The 20,775-nt window shown below is 42.6% G+C and overlaps 1 protein-coding gene across 2 annotated transcripts in view; it reads right to left on the bottom strand.

Annotated features, from left to right (window-relative positions):
- Nucleotides 1-267: 267 nt before the first annotated feature.
- Nucleotides 268-20,775, bottom strand: part of TSHZ2 (teashirt zinc finger homeobox 2) — a 209,788-nt gene continuing 189,280 nt past the window's right edge. For both annotated transcript variants that reach the window (XM_088175113.1, XM_088175114.1), the window contains exon 3: nt 268-9,310. Coding sequence is in view for 1 of the 2 variants with exons in the window: in XM_088175114.1 (XP_088031240.1) it covers nt 9,309-9,310 (2 nt within the window). In the remaining variant the exon portion in view is untranslated. The remainder of the gene's footprint in view (nt 9,311-20,775) is intronic.

Here is a 20,775-nt window from a genome sequence, read left to right as displayed (position 1 = left end):
CACTCTTTTTTTCTCATTTAAGTGATTATTATTGAAGGGACTCTTTTTTTCTCATTTAAGTGATTATTATTGAAGGGAAAGAAGCCTGCGAGAAATCCTGCGTGAGTTTTACTGAAACAGGCACATTCTTGTGGTTTTTTTTTTTTTTTACTCCCACAGCCTCTCCAGGTCAGTCTTTTTCTTTCTCTGCAGAGCAAGAAAAGGCAAAAAAAAAAAAAAAAAAAAAAAGAACGAAAGAAAAGAAAAACCCACACAAAAATCAATCCATCAAATGTCATTACAGATTTATTAAGCCTGATGTAGAAAGACTTTTAACAGTAACATCTTCAGAAAGCATAAAAAGAGCACTTCTGTTCAGTCTTGTGCTTTGAAAATCTAAATATATTTTTATCATATAAATAATTCTTTTCATGTTTTAAGTGCATCTGTTTTTTTTTTTCTTTTTTTTTCTTTTTTTCCTTTTTCTTTTTCTCCCTTTTCAAATTTCCATTTTACAATTGGCCAAAAAAAAAAACAAACCAAAAAAAATCCAACACAAACCTGAAGTCTGCATTGACTGAAATGAAGCCATTTGCAAAGCTAATGATGTTGTGAAGCATGTCTGTGGTGAGCCGTATCAGCTAGATTTCAGAAAGGTAGTTCAATGAGTGCAGCATTAAAATGAGGGACAGCCTCCAGCAAAATCATAATTGAACACACCCAAGTCCTTAATGTCTGCAGTTGGGTTTCCTGATGCAAATTACGATAACATTTCAGATGTGAGCAGTCGCTTTCCAGTAGCTGCAGTGGAAAAGAGACATTTTATGCCACAAAGGGAAGAATTACCATGTTTAAAAATGTAAATAATATATGTATAGAAACCTTTTTTATGGAAATGAGGCATTCAGGATTATGTGAACAGTTTGGGCTATTTTTTTTTTTTCTCCTTTTAAACACAACAGATAAAGATGTGTGATCTATTATTCAGGGCTTTAATTACAGTTCTAAAACTGCAGTGATTTTATTAAAAAATAATAAAAAAAAATCCCTGGGCATATAAAGTAATGTTTTCTGTGGGAAAGTTGAGGGATTTTTTTTTTTAATACAACGTATTTACCGTGGTGAAAATACAGAAGGAAAAAATCACTGTTAATAGATTTCAATGCTACAAAATCATACACAGAAATACATCTTAAATGCTCTGGAATGCAGTCATCTTCCTGTAAATCAGAAAAGGCCTTAGATAAATAGGTTTGACCTGATTTAAATTTAATGAGATACATAGTCCTGATTGTTAATAATTGGTTTGGGGGAACCCAAAACAATAAAAGCAATAATCTCCTTGAGTATAAATTATACGAATTTATTTAGCAATCAACCGAAGGGAGGGGGGGCGGAGGATTAAAAAAAAAAAAAAAAAAAAGAAAAGCCATTAACATTATCAATTCGTTTAGTAGAAGTTAGTTCTAATAAGCAAATAATTGGAAGCCAAATTGCCAGGCAGGCTTGGAGAAAGTGAAAATTGGGAAGATGTGATGAAGCTCTGGGGCCACTAGATGGTATGGTCCTCCCAGCAGAAAGGGCTTTTTCCATGCAAGGACCATTCATAATCATCCAAACCAAGAGAAACATGGTTTTGATTAAAGCAGCCTGTTGGCTCAATAATCTCGGTAATTTTAAAAACATCCTTAATGTGGAAAGAAGAACACTGCAATGTCAGAGATGGCCTTGGGGCCCATTATAAACAGCAACAAAATAAATAAGGAGAAGAAATGAGAGGTCATGAAAACAAAATTAAGCTAATGTTTCAAATTTTGACAATTATGAATTGTTCCTCCAAGAAGACATTAAAAAAAAATAATTCAGGCACTATTAGATAAAATACAAAGAGAATAATTGTACATGTATGAGTTTCCCATGGGACTAAGCATGCCTTAAAAGCAAAACTTGACTTAGATTTCCCCTCTTCCCCCCGCCCCCCTTTCTAGCCAGCAATTGGGCAGGTCTCATGCAAACACAGACTTGCTCCTCCGAGTTCCTCCAAAAACTCCTCTCTAATTCCTTTATGAGCCATTAAAAGATGATGACCAAGAAAACAAACAAAAAATTACAAGCGTATTTTCTATGGGAAAAAAAAAAAAATAATATCCCCCATTATGGACCTTTTTTTTCTTTTTTTTTTTGTAGGAAACCGAAACAAGCAAATATAACAAAATCTGTGTTCATAACATGGCAATATAGTTAATATATACAAATATGTACAGTATAAAAATGCATCAAAGGCGCAACTTTTCATCCAAACAAGCTGCAGCGCCCGAGGAGGAGCAGCTTGGCCCCCTCCTCTGGAAATTCCAGGCAATATGTTCTGTACAGCATGCACTGGTTACAAAATGAGTGCAGGAGCACCGAGACATTCGCCAGGGAAAGTCACCACGGGGCACTCCCGTCTGCGCTGCTCGTATAAAAAAATCGGGTTTAAGCTTGCCTTTTTTTTTTTTTTTTTTTTTTTTTTTCATTTGGAGTATATACATATGGGTTTTTTGTTCGTTTTGTTGTTGTTTTTTTTTTTTTTAAGAGAAGTGAGATTTTGATTCTTTGTTTTCCTTACTGTTTTCGGAGCAGAGTCCTGACACCGCGGGTCACGGATGTGACCTGAGGGTGCTGCCAACACCAAACGTGCGACGAGCGCTGGGGCAGAGCAAACCCATCCGAATTTACCGGAGTGAACGGCCAAATGTGCTCCAAGGCTGAAATGGGGCTGGGTCCCTCCTGACTGCTGCTGACGCGTTCCAGGTAATAAAACCCAAAACAAACACACAGAGTAAAAGACCAACAAAGGGTTTAGGAAGAGGTGCCTGAGCGCGAGACAAAAGGGCGCATTGTACCAGAGACACGGGACACGGAATTACCCTGAGCCAAATAAACTGTTGAGCTTGTCAGCTTTTGCAACCTGTATTGCACATCCCTGGGGGTAAAGCCAAGATCCTGCAGGTTCTGCTGCCAGCAGTGCCCAGCTGCTGCCTCAGCCCCGAAGGGATGCACACACACACACACACACAGAGCTCTGTGTGCCCCAGCCTGTCCGTGTGCACCTGCACATCCTCCCGGAGACACACACCTGAGTGGTACCTGCGCGGGTTTCTCAGTGGAAATGTTGCCCACGGGAATCTGCCACGTTTCAGGCGCTGTGATGTGCGGGGATGGGGGAAGCGTTCCCTGCCTTCCACGTAGCTGCGTTTTTGTAAGATGTTATTTTCATTTTCTTCGTGAAACACTGATCGTTTTCTCCCCCCCCCCCCCCGCTATCTCATCTAAGGAGTCTAATGAAAGAATTTGTTGCCTTTATTTAGATCAAAAAAGGAAAGGAAGAAAAAAGTTTGCTCAGCTCGATGGTGTGAACTGAAGTGGAGCTGTGCGATCCGCCAGGATTAGTGTTTAATCTGTTGTCTCAAACAGGGCTTTTTACAAAGGCCTAAAGACATTTCATGAGCTGAGAGGGATGATGAACTGGAAGTTTATTACTCTGCAGTTAAGCCCAGTGGTACAGCAAGTTCACTTTTAAAAATACTCTCCAAGAAAATATTGTGCAGACACTTTGGTACAAGACATAAGTGTCGTTTGAAACTTCATCTGCTCTTCACATCTCTTCTGGCATGATGAGAGCAAAAAATCCACCCCTAGACTGAAGGACACTGGGATGAAAGTGCTTGCACTGGTATAAAATGGTCCAGCAGAGCAAAAGGAGCTGTACCAGTATAAAGTGCTTTATAGTGATACAACTGGTGTTATTTTTACAAGCATAGTCACATCGATATTAAAGTTTTGCAATCACTTCCCTGACATAACAAAAAACCTTCTGAAGTGCACGAGATTTAATTTGCCTGGAGCTAGAGACTGAAGTTTGCTGGATGGGTTTTCAAAAATGCCTAAATATATGCAGAATCTGAGTTTAGGACCACAAGGATGGCATTTGGAGCTGGGTAGACAAAGGGTAAATGTGCTGGATTTGGAAAGGTGGCTCTGGATTTATACAGGAATAAATGCATCCAGAATCTGGCTTCTGTTTTCCAGACACTGGACTGAAATGGGAGGGAGAATTGCAGGGAGGACTGGGGGGATGTGGCTCAGCACGTGTGGGGTTCAAAGGTGAGTCAGCTCCCAGTAATGCTGCACAGACATTATTTTTATTATTTTATTCTTTCAGCTTCCTTCAGAAGACAACTGGAGAATAAGAATTCTAAATTCGGTGTACTTTCCACTGCAGGAAATAATGAAAGAAAAAAGAAAACCCAGGAAGCATTTCTGGAATAACAATGACTCACCCAGGGCCATCAACCAACAGGCTGATCCTGAGTTCAGGTGCTGACAAATCAAGACCTCATTGATGAAATGAAATTGAAACCTGCCTTTAGATGCATGTCCTTTATTCTTTTGTTATGTTTAAAAATATTACACTTGCTGTGGTCCAAACTGACACAAATAATCAAAGGTTGGACTCGATGATCTTGGAGATCTTTCCCGAGCTAAAGGATTCTGTGTCATAAAAAGGGCTCTGTCTGCACCCACAATGTCCAACTGCAAACTCTTCAGCACCATTATGGAAATGTTCTTAGTTCTACTGAAATTCAAGAACTTCTTGCTGACCATTTCCAGCTGAGGACAAGAAAAGTTGTGACCTGTGGGACAAATTGTGATGGGGAGCAGGAAACCCAGGTGAGGAAAACCAGAGTGTCACTGCCCCTGCTGTGAAACCCAAGGAGAAGCAGATCTGGGGGCTCTTGGGTGGTCAATGCCCAGGAATTACAGCTCCATAATTCCTAACCCAACTTCCTAGGAGCAGAAATGACATGTCAGGCTGTGCTGGGAGAAGATGGGCACAAAGCAGGAGCACTTGCTCACAGTCTCTGGAGGTGGCTCTGTCAGTGCTCCTGCTTGGGGACAGATGGCCTTTAAAGCCTGCTGTAATTGCAACGTATTGATCTGGAATCTGTGATCAATACTGTCTTTATAGAGAGAATTTTAAATATAAATTGCATCGTATATCTGTTGGTGAGGACAAAAGCCCTGTGTGATGGAGATCCCCCCCTGCCAGCCCTGGAGTGACGATGGAATATGGAGAGGGGGACAGGGGACAGCCCAGCCAGAGCCACCTCTTCAATCTCTGCCAAAAGCCAGGCTGACCTTCCTCATTCCCTCGTGTTCTGAACAAGGTTTAATCCCAAAATAACACCCACAGCATGACCCTGAGTGTCTGGGGTGTGGCTGGGTCAGGCACAGAGCCAGCGTCCCCTCAGCAGCTCCCACCCAAAACTCCAAAATTCCTTTTTCCTGGTCACCAAGGGTTTTCCATGCAGATCCTGCACAGGTGCTTCCCATTGGGAATATCTCCTTCTGTTTTAGGAGCTTAACTGTGGGTATGAAGTAATCAATAAATATGGCACTTTATCAAAACATGATTAAGGAAAGAAAAAAAAAAAAGGACAAAAATTAGGGAAACAATCCCTGCTCTGAATGGATGAGAGTTGACTCAATAGCCTGTAAAGCTGGCTTGGAAAGCTTCACCCCCTATCGTGCTAATATATAATTATTGATTTTTAAAATGACTTTTTATATCCTCCCTGATCTCTAAAAAAGCTAGGGAGGTCAGTCTTGTAAATAATTTTACAAGTAGGTAATGAAACCCATGATAACTTGCATTGACAAGTAATTACTGGGCAGGTTTGTTAGCAGATTCTCAAAGATCTTTTCTTTAACCCAACAATTATTATTGTACTAATGACAGTCATTTTTAAAGTTAAGTGTCCTTCTCCCTCTCAGCTTAAGCAACAAAAACCTGGAAAAAAACACCTGAGACTGATCCACTGAAATTCTTATCAATTAGGCCCCAAAGGGATGCTAATTACACCTCCCTGTTTTAAAACAGAACATTTCTTTTTTTTTCAGGTGATATGGCTTATTTTGACATGGATGGTGGCGGGAAGGGAGCTCTGGTTTCTGAATAAATCTTTCAAAGCAGTGGGTAAGGGTAACAATTCTTCCTGCTTTATTTCAGTGCATGAGCATAAACAGCTTGGATATGTGGTGTATCAATATGCCACTTGTTAATAAGCAAGGACGTGAATCATAAATATTCGGCTGTTTGATCACCAGGCTTTTAATTAATGTTTTGATGATCTCCAATAAGAATAAAAGTCAGAACGATAGATATTGAGTAGCGACGACAGAGAAAAGATGCAATGATTTTTTGTGTTACCTGATTTATATGACAGAAAAACTATCAACTCATCCAGGTTTGTACAGAGAAAAGAGAGATGTACATTTTCCTCTTTTTATATTGTATTGTAAAAAAAAAAAAAAAAAAAAAAAAAATCACTTAATTCAAATGTGTACCTAAAACGTTCCCCGAGGAATGTGATGCAGGCAAAATGATCAAGCTTTAGCACCGTGTGGTAAAGGATTGTGGCCAGATTTTTAATCAGAGGAGCTGCTCCCACACCGTGACGGCTCCTGAGCAAAACCTGACCTCCCTCAGGAGGTTTTGCCTTTCCAAAATCTCCCCCCAAAAAAATCTCCGGGGTCCCTGGTGTGCCATGGTCACCCTGAGCTCCCAGCAAAGCCTCTCTCCTGCCAAAATGGAGCAGCTGGAGCCCAGAGAGCCCCAGCTGTGGGTGCTGGGGGCTGGCTGGGGACTCCAGGTCTCCTTTTTTTGGGAAGAGGCTCCCGAGAGCTCCCCGTGTGGGAATTCCTACAGCTTGGCCTTGCCATAGGTGCAAACCCTGCCTGGAGAATCCTTTTAAAATCCAAATTCCTGGCTGTGACAGAACCAGGGCTGGGAGCTTCACCTGCCAGATGCTGCGAGCAGCCCAATATTTATTTTTTTCCCTGCACCCAAAAGCTCAGGGGAAGGAGCCACAAGTACAGTTTCTCCCAGGGGTGATTTTCGTGGCACCACCTTGTGCAACTTCACCTCCTAACTCCAGCCTGGGCTGTGCAATTTAACAGCTTCTGAGGAGCTCGATGCTAATGCATTGATTTGGCTTTAATAGAATTTTGTTGTCAATGGCCAGTGCTCAGCACGGTGCAGGCTTCAATCTTAACCCATCTGAAGGCTCTGCTCGTTTCCAGTTGAGCTCCGTTCATTTCCAGTTGAATAGGTTAAGCAAAGACAGACCTCACTGTTCTCAATTCACTTTATGATCCTCCCATCATAAAAAATAATATCAGCACCTTGCTTTTCATGTCAGAACTACATTTGAGCTGCTATTCCCTATGCCCATGAGTAAATCCCATAAAAGCCGCCCCGTTGTACTGTCGCTATTTTTCCTTGTGGATGATTGATTGATGGATGAGTGCTGACACTTCAATGAAGCTATTTCGACTGCCATCTCAATCCGATGATGTGAGGGGTATATTTTCTGTCCATGCCTCATTACTTCAGAATGACATTCCTGGAACTTCATTTACTTTTTCCCTCCTTCCCTCAAGCGCCATATTTTTTCCCATCTAGGTTATGCATGCCATAAAAAAAGCAATTTGCTATTATATGTGGCATAAGGGCAACACTTTCCCTAGGAGGTAAATAAGAAGGGCTTTTTTTTTTTTTTCCACTCCATGTTGAGTTTAGGGATCATGTCAAAATTTCCTGAGCAGTGCCAAAACAGGCCCTTCTGCACAGGCCACAGGGAATGCAGGGAACAGATTTAGTCTGATTTTGTGACTGCTGCACTTCAATTATATCCTTGAACATCTCAAACAAAACAACAGGAAAAGACACCCCAAAGCCCTTTCTGGTTTGAGAAAGAGCCTCTTCTCCACTTGTGCCTCGCATACTTTGAATATTTCATTTGCCACGGAATAGCGATTTACAACTTGATCCAGACTTATTTTTCCTTGGAGAATAGGGGAAGTTCATCGTTAAATGCAGAGATGGATTTGTCTACTGGAGGTTGTTTGCTCTGAGCTGCGCCTGGATTTCCAAGCAGTGCACTAGGAACAGTGGGACTCGTGACATTGGCATATCCTGGAAGATTCTGGGAGCTGGCTTGGGACCCGATTTTAATCTGTGTAATACAGTATTCCCGTTAATAATAATGTATAATTAAGACATCCGTTAAAAATCCATAACGTTAATTTAATGGAGAAAATCTAATACAGTTCTATTGGAATTTTTACGTTAAATTAACTTTAACGGGCTTTTAATGGATGTCTTAATTAGATCTCATTATTAACGTGAATATTCCACAAATTAAAATTGGGCCCTCGAAGTGTTAATGAAAAAAGTTACAAGCACAAATTTGAAATTGCCATTTTTTGCAGCCCCCTTCTCCCAGGTCGCTGGGCCGGACAGAGCTCGGACCCCAGATTCTGATCCCAGTCTTGGTGGCACAAATCCAAAGTCACTCTGTTGACCCCACAACAGAGTTTCAGATTTACACTCACCTAACTGAGAAAGGAGTTCTACTTTTATTCTTTTATATCTATATATAGATATTTATATAGTGATATTTATATATAGATATATCTATATTTATATAATGTTCAATAATCTAACAATAGTACTTTTGTTTAAAAATCCCTCCATCCCATATGTCTCGTCATAAACCGTAATGGAGATTTAAATATATATATATATCTGAGGAATAAAACAAACTGAAAACAATCCATTTCAAACAAATCTTTGGCAGCAACATGGTTAAGCATAACTATTTGAACAACTTGCACAGAAGATTAACATTGTTCAGAGGTTTTTTGGCTCAGAATCTGTTTTAACTTAATAATTCTTGTACTTACTGTGATGTATTGATCCCTAGTGCAATGACTGGATTGGGCAACCCAGGTGCAACAGTAATAGCTGCACAGAATAGAAACATTTCCTTTAGACAAACTATCCCAAAGGGGTTATAAATAGGAAATGGACATTACCATGAAAAGTAAAGCTTCCAATGTGACTGCATCTTGTGTAGCACACTTGGACATTAAACTATGAAGAATTTTTTTTTTCCTGTCAAGTGTTACAAACTGACGAAATAAGTACATCAATGTTCTCAGTCATTATCTTACTTCAGTGGCACTTTGTTTTAGTGACAGCAAAAAGGGACAGTGGAGACCAGACAGCCCCAGTGCAGTTTATCAATGAAAATCTAATATCGTCCATAAGCAGGGGAGTGGAAATCAATACTTCATTACCAAATTGTTAGTGAGGATGAAGAAGAATAGCAGGAGTTTTTTGGCAGCCTCCTCGGTCCGGGTTGCTGTGGGTTCAATGTCAGGGCCGCGGTGGCGAGCGGGGCCGGGCGGAGCTGGGCTGGAGAGCTGGACTAAGGCAATGGTCCTGCAAGGACGACAACAACAACAACACAGCCACAGTTACACGGTCTGAGCGCTGCCACAGCCCTGCCAGATGAGCTCAGCTCCCCTTGGTGCAGCCACAGGCTCACACCACCCCAGGACACCCGGGTGTGGATGGAGCCCCGGCTCCACAGCCATGCAGGGATCACTGGGTGAGCTCCAGCTCGTGCTGAGGCTCTGCCTGGTCACTGAACCCCTTACTGGGCTTCTCCCCCGTGTTCCTGAAACTCAGAGTTCCTTCCTGCAGCCAGCCAAGAGCATGCTCTAAAATCCTCATGGAGAGTTGGACATCTGGGTACCCACACAGTGTCCAACGACCCCACTATTCCTGTGCCATTCCTGCTTGTTGTGGCACCTCCCCAGCATTAAATTCCGTCTTCCAGTGGACCTTTTCCATCTTGCAGCTGCTAAAAGTGCTAAGTGACTCAAGTTGTGAAGCTACTGCTACACAGAGACAGAAGGGGATTGTTTTATTTAATTTCAAGATGTGGGTTTAAAAGTTCAGCCCAAAGTTGGGTTCTGCTTTGCTTATAACCTGGGAGAAAGATACAGAGGAAAGCAGTAGGGAAAAACCCAACTGGAAAAATAGGGTGAGAAATGAGGCAGGCAATAGGTAGAGTGAAAGTCAATCTGGAGAGAGCACAGAGGAAAAAAAGATCTGCAGTGGGCAAAAAGAAATATGTTACTGAGAAATATATTATCTGTTCAAGGCCATGGATATTTCATCAAACACAACTCAAATCCTGCAGTATGTTCTCTGTGTTCTGGCTAAATCAACTGGAAATCCAGTAGCAGCTTTATTTAAAGTAAAATAAACTCAGCTTTTCAAAAAATTCCATATTAAAACAAAAAAGTCCATTGACTTCATGCTAGTTAGTTTATAATTTGGTTTGGTTTACAATATCTTCACCTTTTCAGTTTTCACAGTGATGCTGAGTTTTGCATTGGCAACCCAGACCTACTGTGGAGAAACTGTTGGAAGGGAAGAGGAGGTTTTGGCAGCTGAACGTAGAGACTTTTGGCAACTGAGGATGCATGGAAGTCAGTTTGAAATTGTGGTGAATACCTTGGATCATTATTCCCACTTAAAAGATATTAAAAGCAACCCATGTTGACACTTTGAGATGTTGCCTTTAGGTTTCAGAGGTAACACTCCAGAGCAATTCTCACTTTGCAAAGCTATTCTTTTTCACTGCAAAAGGGCAGAGCTGTGCCAGTTCACACCCTGCTCAAATCTTAAAGAAATCCAGAAGCATTGCTGATGTAGAGCCTGGAGCTGACACACAGCAGCACCTCAGCCAAATTCTCACTGTGGAATCACCTCTGCAAATGGTCCCAGTGAGACTGTGGGAATGGGAGGGACATTGGGCTTTATCCTCCCAAGAGGTTTCCAGGATGGAAAAGCCCCTGTGACATCCCAGCTGAGTGGGACACACTGCAGCATCTCTGTCCCTGATGGAGGTGGGGACAGTGGTGACCCAGCTGAGAGCAGCAGTGGTGACTCTTCACAAGGTCAGCTCTGCCTCCAGAACATCGTTAGGATAATTAAGCCAAATTAGTGTTGCTGAAAGTGCTAAATCTGGGAAGGAGTCTTGAAGATACTGCAGAGCGCTGGTTGCCTGTCAGTGGGAAATATTTATAAAAGCTTGATTGGAAAAATGAAAAGTCAAACTCCTGCCTCCTTTTCTTTGTGTGCCATTATGAGGAAGGCCCTGAGAGTTTTTAATCAGCATAGCAATATTCCTGCTCACTCCCTGTCACAGAATTGAGGACACTGTCAGCCCTGGGCAGACACTTCAGAGGCACACTGGTCAGAGGGAAGGTCCACGAGAAACTCTTCTGGCTACAAATAAACTTTTGAGGCTCAGTGTCCACCATTGACTAATGGTAACATCTATGCACAAGTCAAATCAATTGGGACTTGGCATTGATTTCCATGGGATAAGTATTTCACCCCTAAGGTCTCTTGGCCAGCTGAAGTCTTCATCCTTGTGGGTTTTGTTGGATTTTTTTGTTGTTGTTGGTTTTGGTTGGTTCTTTTGGTTTTTTTCTTTTTTTTTTTTTTTTTATTGATACCACTGCAGCCTGGGACAGGACTTTGGGAAATTAATTAGTGTGAGCCCTGATCAATAAGGGTCATAGTTTATGTATTTCATTATCAAGTCTGTGAGAGATTCAGGGAGTTTGTGGAGAGCTTGTCACCTGCAGTCAGGGCAGAGCAGCCTGCACATTCCAACAGCACTTGATGGGCAGAGTCTGGTGCTTCCTGGGCATCTGCTGAAATGCAGCTCACCCTGTGCCATCAAGAAAACTCCATCATTTAAATCATGTTCTGAAAACATGGCTGAGAGTGTTCATTACACTGATGTCTTGTACAGCATATGTGAAATATCAGTTGCAGATACTGAAGCTTTCCTTTTATTTAACACTAATTATCGAGCCATCAACAGATGTAAAAAGTCGTATCTATTTTAACGGGGATGTGTCAGGACTGAGCATTCCTCCTCACATTCCTTCCCTCTCCTTGTCCATGGCACAGCTTCCCTCTCCTCATCCCAGCATTGCCAGGAGCACACAGCTGTGAAACCTCTGAAATGGGAGCTCTCAGACCCGTCTGCAGCCCCAGACAACTGTCAAGTGTGTGTCAGCAGCTCATGGCACGCCAGGCTGTGCTGTGACACTGCCTGGGCACGGCTCGTGGAGCTCCCAGGGCTCTGAGCTGGGCTACCAGCCCACACAGCAGTGGCCAGCTCTCCTCCCACACCCCAGTGCTCTTCTGATCCCTCCAGTGTCCCCTTTTCCCCATGGCCAAAGCCCTCCTGGGGGTTGCCTGCTCGTGGGATGGTTCCCAAGTCATGGGATCCCAGGATGGTTTGGGTTGAAGGGCTCCATGATGAGGAGTTTAAAGCTCATCTTGTTCCACCTTTCCACACCTTCCACTGTCCCAGGCTGCTCCAAACCCATCCAGCCTGGCCTTGGGCACTGCCAGGGATCCAGGGGCAGCCACAGCTGCTCTGGGCACACTGTGCCAGCCCTGCCCACCCTCACAGGGAAGGATTTCTACCTGATATCCAACCTAAATGTGCCCCCTTTCAATTTGAAGCCATTCTCCTTGTCCTGTCACTCAGGCTCCTGCTGAAGATCCCCTTCCAGCTTCCTTATCCTGGAAGGGGCTCTGAGGTCCCTCCAGTGTCTGAAGTCCTTTTCTTAGGGATTGCTGTCACCAATCTGATTTTGGGGTTCTGCCATCTCTTCAGTGGCCCAGTGTGAGGTGGGATGGAGCTCCAGAGCCAGGCAGATGACAGCAGCTTTGTGCATTTATGATGTCTTCTCTATATTTCCATATCTTTGCTAATACCAGTTTACCAGCTCCTATTTATGCAATGGGATAACAAAAATGACATTATTCCTCTGTGATCCACCCACTGCAGTCCATGGGAGCCTATGGATCAAAACTTTTCCAGGCTGCAGCTGTAGCTATCACAATAAATTGCAGGACTCTTTAAAGGCCACATAGAAAGACACAGACAGGCCCTTTGTGGTTACCAAACATGTTATCTCTAGATGTCATTTTTGACCTACTTTTGCTAGATTTTTGCAGCAGCACAAAATCTGTTCCTTAAAGAACCACGCCACGTGCACAGTACCTAGAAAGGGGGAAACAGCAAATCTGGATGTGTTTTATTTCATTTAGGACTCCTCTCACCATGAATTACAATGTTACAGGCTCTAAACGCCTTCTCGTTACCCATAATTATAACTAAAATTATATCAATCTAAACAGTAACTACTGGAATGATTCATCCTGATTGGGAGGAGCACGCTCCCTGCAGCTCTGCCTGCCCATCCATTTTAAAGCCTCGTGGCACGAATAGCTTTCCAGAAGGTCATTTAACAGCACATTAAATAAATAAACACGACGTATTTGTTTCAGCAAACACACTCTAATAGGATGGGAAAACATTTTGGGAGAGGTAGGAATAACCCTCATGACAAGGAAATCTTTCAGCTCTCACCTTGCTGAGGGTGCAGCACCCAGCCAAAAGCAGGCAGAGGCTTCGTGTGATGCCACAGGGACAACCCCTCATGTAATTTATTGTGTTAACACCCAGGTGGAAGAATTTAGGGACTTTTCCTGGGATGATATTTTTTTCTTGATTGTTTGGGCAATCCAGAGCTTTGCAGAGAGCTGGGGCAGCGATGGTGCAGGAGGGACAAGGGAGCTAAAAAAGAAAGATGGGAAGAGACAACTTCCGAAGGTCTGGAGTGACAGGACAAGGGAGAATGGCTTCAAACTGGCAGAGAGCAGCTTTAGGTTGGATATTGGGAAAATCTCCTTCCCTGTGAGGGTGGGGAGATGCTGCCACAGGTGGCCCAGAGCAGCTGTGGGTGAGTCAGACAAAAAACTGGGGCTGCAGCTGCCCGTGGTTCCAGAGAGACCCTGTGGAATCCTGGGCTGCTGGGAAGAGGGGGATTTGTGCCACTCGTGTTGAGAGAGGCCAGGATTTCACCCCGAGCCCAGCATGTCACCTCGAGGTGACACGGTGACACAGAGCACAAAGGTGTGACATTCACCTGGTCCCCCCACTTGCTCCTGCACACAAAGCCCAGTGCAGGGGTGCCTGGAAGAACCACAGACTTGGAAAGAGAAAAAAAATATATATACAGGGAGCATTTTAACTTCTATTTCTTCCTATAAATAAAGTATAGCCATCAAATCACCAAGTATTTGGGAGCACATGTTATTGACAGCCTATTCTTGGAGGGGGGGGAAAAAAGTGGATTTTTTGGCAAACTTTCCTAAAGATTAAATTGTTCATTGTACAGGGCACCATCTGCCCTTGGAGAGAGATTTAGTTGATGGCAGCTGCAACCAAAGTGTGGAAGATAGAGCTGAATTTCTGGTTTCTTTTCAACTAGCAACTGTCATTACAGGTCACATGCAAACTGTGCCATTTTCTGTGACAAGCAGGTTCTGTAGGATTGGGTGCTCGCTACATTTTCAAGTGCCACCTGTAAGGATCCCAGCCTTAGAGAGAAACAGCTTTTGGAACACACCTTGCAAAACGTGAATTTACAGCAGATAAGACAAAGCAATTACAGACCAACCATCTGGACTAGGGCTGAGTGTTCCAGACCCAGGTGCACAGGGATGGGGGTCAGGAGGAACTCGAGGGTCACCCAAAGGTGATCCCTCAATTCATTTGGGTGCTGAAAAAGGCTGAGTTATCTGCAAGTGTTCACTCAATTGCCTCCCTGTTTTCCTCGGGGTGTAATTCCCCCTGAGATTAAACCCCACATTTTTTAAACCCTGAAGGGAGTTTCTAAATCACCAAACCAGAGGCTGCTGTGGGTGGGTTTTTTCTCAACCCCACCTCTGAGCTACGACACTAAAATATCTCCATTCACTGTGAGGCAGCAAAGGCCATTTGACAGTGGGGAGATGCTGATCTGTCTCTGCACTCTGAGTTACTCAAATATCACACAAAGCTCGTCCTGGCTTCAGCAAACCCCTCCAGGAGGGAATCTGCACCTCCTCCCTCTCTCCTGAACACTTTCACAGGAGAATGATGTTCCCTTTCTCCTCGGAACAAAACGGGAGGGGAAAAGTTAAGAGCACACAGGTAGATTTTATTAGGACTAGGAAACAAAGCAAAACAAAAAAGCAAACCCAAAGCTTTTCCCTTTCATCCCTGCCTTGCTATGAAAATGCCTTCATATTTGCAGGCTTGCTGACAATATTTCAGGATGGTACATCACACACTGTCTCGTCTGGAACAGCAGACATTGTCAGTGCTGGGAGACAACCACTCTCTGGTTTGTACTTCACAAAGATTCTCTATAAAGCATTTCTATAGAGAAAAAGAAAAAAAAATAAAAAAAAAGGATTTTTGAAATCCGTGAGTCTCTCAGCCTTTCAGACAAGGATGAGCTCTGGTTAATTTTTTTTCTGATGATTTCCACGTTTTCTGCAAGGAGAAACAACAGCTCCCATTGCCTTAAGACAGACTGAACTAGTTGTAACATGCCTAGATATGAAATTCCTTTTTTCATGTGAGAGAATTTGCAGGACATAAATTTCTTGTTCTTAAGTTTATTCTGTTCAGTTTAACTTGTTGATCTTCTCTCCCATTTTATCACAGTAGAAGGGGATCATGTCTTGAAATAGAAAATGCTACCACTGGTAGCTTTTTAACCAGTCTGCTGTGATTAAATCCATGCTTTTGGATAATAAGATTATTTTAAAATGTTTTAAGTATTTAAAAAAATATTGTTTAAATATTTCTAAATATTATTTTGAAATATTTTTAAAATAAAGGCTTTGCCTTTCCAACAAAATATTGCTCATTATTTCAGGTGTCAGTGCCTCTGATGGCTCCGTGATGTGCCCAGATCACCCAAACCAAACCTCCTTGGGAAGGCTCCCAGTTCCACATCTGCTTCTGCAGGACAGAACCACACTCACCCCTGCTTTTCCCCAGGGAAATGCTGCTTTTCCCATCCACATCTGACTGAACCCAAATGCTTTTGGGTTTGGGGCCTTTAGAGAGACATCCAGAAAAAAATGTTTAATTTTTAAGACTGTCTCTTTGGCTTCCTTTTTAAGACTCTGCCTGTTTGGGTTTTACAGAGAGCATTAGTGGGTAGGAGTGGAGGCTGCTCCTGTGTGGGATCTGCTGCTTTCTCCTTTCTTTGTGAGGAAGCTCTGAAAACACAAATCCCCACCTTAAAACGGAACGGGCGCGAGCTGCGAGTAAATCACGGGCTCCGTGGTGCCAGAGCTGCACATGCTCTTCTGCTGCTGATTTGTCTACAAAATATATCACATGCCAGTTACTTGAATTAGGATCATGGGGAGAAGGGAATCATTAGAGAGTAGAAGAAACTCTAACACATAAAGAAAACTTATCCGTTTGTCTCCTCAGCGCCGCCTGCTTTATTTCCTCTTCGGGCTCTGACAGCACTGATGAGGCAAAGGATGCTGCAAAGCCGAGCCACTGCTTTTGGGGGGGAGAGCATCATTAGGCTGGGGAATGTTTGATGCAGAGAGAGCTCTGCATTTCCAGGCCCTTCTCCCTGGTCATTCCGTGGTGTTTAGCGGTGCTGGAGGGTGAAGGCACAGCCTGGATCAGGCATTTCCCTCCTGGAGCCTTTCCTTTGCTCTCCCAGTGCCTTGGAAAGCCGGGTAAATTAGACTTGGAGAAAGGGACACTGCATCTTTGAGTAATGAGGCTGGGAAACAGGGAACACATTTTCCACTAGCTCATGTCTCGCTGTATGGCATTCTGATTTCCTGACACTTCATAATAAATCATTGCTTATCACTCACATGGGAACATAACATGGTTCAAGTTAAGATTCGTTAGTGATTGTAAAGAAGAAACATGAATTGCTCTCTATCAGGGCTTTTTGATCATCTTTCTGTCCACTGCAGGTGTTTTTTTAATCAGAATATTTACAGGAGCCATTGTCTGAGGCATAAATAACAAGGAGAAGAAAGAGCAGAAAATATGAATAATGAAAATGAATTTATTTGTCTTATTTATGTGTTTATGTAAACATTTGGCAATTGCTTTGCACAGCAGCTTGTATTCAGTGTCACGGGCTGCTGCACCAACATAAGTTTGGAAAGCTGGGATTTTAAATATATATACAGGAGTGTGTGCCTATAAAAATCCCTAAATGCCAATACATTCATTTTCTGGAGAAGAAGGTTCTAGCAAGCACAATTCCAAAGCCTGCTTGCCTTAGGATGGCTTCCACAGGGAGAAGAGAGGCTGATCCTGATCCTGCTGGCCCACCTTGGCAACCTCAGAGGCTGAGTGCCTCTGACTGGGATGAGACTGGGATGAGACTGGGATGAGACTGGGATGTTCCCTGCCACCAGGGGTCCATCAAATCTGTGGGAAACAGGGATTCACTTCTAAAAAAGGGAATATCCGAGAGCTGGGACAATCTTGTTGTCCCCCTGGGGAGCTCAGGGATGGCAAATCCTGAGCTTGGCTGGGTCAGGAATTGGGGAAGGAACAAGAGACAGGACAAGGGGAAATGGCCTCAAGCTGTGCCAGGGGAGGTTTGGGTTGGATATTGGGAAAAATTCCTTCCCCAAAGGTTGCTCAGCCCTGGCAGGGGTGGAATCCCCATCCCTGCAGGGATTTAAGAGCCGTGTGCATGTGGCATTTGGGGACATGGTGGCCTCGGCAGGGACAGGGAAAGGTGGCACTCAAAGCTCTGGGTGGCTTTTCCAGCCCAGCTCGATTCCACAATTCCATGCATCCAGCTCTATGTCCAGGCAGTTCTCTGCCTTCTCTGACCTTCAGTGGATGGAATTTTTTTCTGTAGTCACAACTTTCTCCTCAGCAGTTTAGGGAGAGGGGTGGAAAGCTGATGGGTTTACAGATGGTGCTTTAGGGGGAGTTTTGTATAGAAAAAGACCTAAAAACTGAAAAAAAAAAAAAAATGGGAGCTTACTTAAAGAGCTATAACAAATATGCAGAAAATTTTCACAAAAATTAAAAAAAAAAAAATTCTATTCCTTCCCTTGTTTTACAAATAGTTCTCCTTTAATGTCTTCCTTTATTTTTTGGGTCTGACTGTGGGAAGTACCTAAAATTTTGGGTTAACCCGAGAGAAATCAGATAAGGGAACTATTTGCTGCAGCTATGGCTTTGATTATTCCCCCTTCAGTAATTTGCTTTTTACTACATTAATCAATGATATAATGTGTCATTTCTACTGCTCCCTGGCTGAATAATTTCCAAAACTACAAACAGCTTTCAAGATAGTTGCCAGACAGGCGCAAATTAATACTTTCAGAAATTGTTCCTAGAAATATTCCCATGAACAGAAGCTTTCACACCCTCTATTTGTGTAAAGAGTTGGCTCAAAAAAAAAAAAAAAGCCAAATGATTATTTTAGGCAAATTCTTGCATATTTTTTTTTTCTGGTTTTATATATATTTCTATCTAATATTTATAAAATATATGCAGTTTAGAATAAGCAGTCTTGGGAGACAAGATGGCAGTGCAAGTCCATATGGAGTTAACTCTTTGTAGGATTAATTTGGTAGTTACAAAAAGGAGGGATCTGATTGCTTTCATTGAGGCAAATAATCCCCTTGATTTGTGGGCCACCCTGAGTAAAATGGCACATGGCCCAGGGATTGTAAATTCAGCTGCCTCACCCAGCTGATCTTCCTCACAAATTCCAATATTTGTGGTCTGATCCAATATTCTGCCTCTGATCCCCAGCCTGCTCAAACTCACTTTTCCTCCTTGTGGTCGTGGTCCCTGGAAGTGCTTGTAGGACTTTGCCTTGTGCTCAGAAAACCCCAAACCCTCTACAAGAAATGTGTTCTGCACAAAAATGTGAAATCCTTCAGTATCGAATTTTTAAAAGAAAAGAAATTCCTTCTGGTAAAGCATGGCATTGGATGTATTTATTATATGTTACTTTTCACCTACTACCAAGAGATGATTAGAGACAAGAATTAAACCCCTCTACACTTGACCAAAGGAAAAAACCATGGTTTTTCTAATATATCTGAGCCAGGCCCTGAATCTGCACTCACTGGAAGTGGTGTAGTGAATGGGAATATTCTTCATTTATTTTGGCTTACACTAAACAGGAATTTTTGCCCCATAAGCTTCCTGTAATTTTTATAAATGGAACTGCCTTCGTCAGCATTCCTAATATTTCCCCATGGAAATGGTATTAAAAATCAGCACATTTGCCCTACGTTTTGTCCTTAAGAAATGAGGACTTTTGGTAGATTTTTTTGTTGTTGTTGTTCTCTCTTTCTGCAAGGAAATGGCTTAATAAAAATCTCAACCAGAGGCTGGAAGGAGACGCTCTATCTTCGAAATGTTAATTCTCTCTCCAACCATGCCTGGGTTAAAAACAGATATTGAAACAGGGGAATAAATATTTGACAATGCTGTTAAGGCAACTTTGCTAACGATTTTTGAACAACCTCCAACTGAGGTCTAAATGTCTGCAATATCCATAAACAACTCTATACTGTCCAATTAGGGAGACAAAGACATAGAGTCCTGTCAGGAAGATTTGCATGGCTAAGTGTGTGAGATCAGGGAGCCGATGAGGGATCGCTGCCGCTGCCGGGGGATGCACACAACGGATGACTATCATTAGGATATTACAGAGCCTTACACCTTCCCAATTACTGGCAGGATTCATTAGTTACTGCTGCATTTCCCTAATAGAATCCTCTCTCTTGGCTTATCGCTACCTTCCCTCTGTCTACATAAACCCACAACTCAGCAGTCGATCACCTGTGAAAAATTAGACGCCGGAGCCTTCCAGTGGCCTATTTAAAATGAAAAGGGAACTGAAGAAGAAATAAAGAAATAAAGAACAAAAAAACAAAAAAAAAAAAAAAAAAAAAGAAGAAGAAGAAGAAGGAGGGCTGGAATGCAGATATGTGGCATCAGATGGGTTTGGAATTCTCTTGCTATTGAACTGTTTGAGGGGGGAAAAAATAATCAGTGGCAGCTGCAGAGAGCAGCATCGTGGTGGGTTTAAAAGCACAATGAAAGTGTTTTACACAGCCCTACGTACACACACGAGCTGGAGGCAGATTGCAAAGTGACAATTACTTAAGGCCTGCTAGGCTGAAGTTTCCCAAGTAAGATTGGTGAGGATTCCAGGGGCTCGGTGCTGCTGCAGTCGGCTCAGCCCCATTAAAGATAATGGTGTGAGCATTTCCAGGCTGTCATCGTGTTGCTATCAACAGCATTATCACTATCAACTGCTTCTACAATTATGCACAATGCACAATTATGTTCTTCCTGCACAAAGACTTAGCAACCACCAAACTCGTTTTCTTTTTAAATACACTGAAAAGAGTGTAGATTTCAATCCTTCATCTGCTCACAGACGAAATAACATTTCCAAATCATCACTGATAGCATTTTTTTCCTCCCATTCTAAGGATGGCCAACTGTTCTCAGCGATTTCTATTACATTTCCTACCTATTATTTCATGTAATGGCATTCCTTAAATTTTAAATTAGCTTTGAAGAATAAAAATAATTGAATTCCTGCTGTTTTGTGTACATAGAGGGTGACAGGAGCTAATGTGATAATTTAAACTGTAAATGAGTCTTCACTTTGTGTTCATTAATTACAGCTAATTACTGAATTACAAACCTTCTTGGTTAGGCACTGTTATGTATTCATGTAGCATGTTGGATTTCCAGCTGGTAGAAAACTGTTTTATAGACTTACAAGCTGACACACCAAGCTAGCACTGAAACAATTCCGTGGGAGAAATGAAGGGAGGGCGGGGGGCACACGGGCTGCTCCTGCTCTTTGAATCCAGGCACTGAGGAGAAACAGGGCTGAACCTGAGCTCAGGTGAGCCAGGATCCCATGGGGATAATTGGGAAATATTTGCTGTATTTGGGAGGCAGAAATGTGAGTTTGGGC

Source organism: Sturnus vulgaris, chromosome 17 (genome assembly GCF_052056855.1).
Source record: "Sturnus vulgaris isolate bStuVul1 chromosome 17, bStuVul1.hap1, whole genome shotgun sequence".
NCBI lineage: Eukaryota > Metazoa > Chordata > Aves > Passeriformes > Sturnidae > Sturnus > Sturnus vulgaris.
This window is presented reverse-complemented; position numbering and strand designations above follow the sequence as displayed.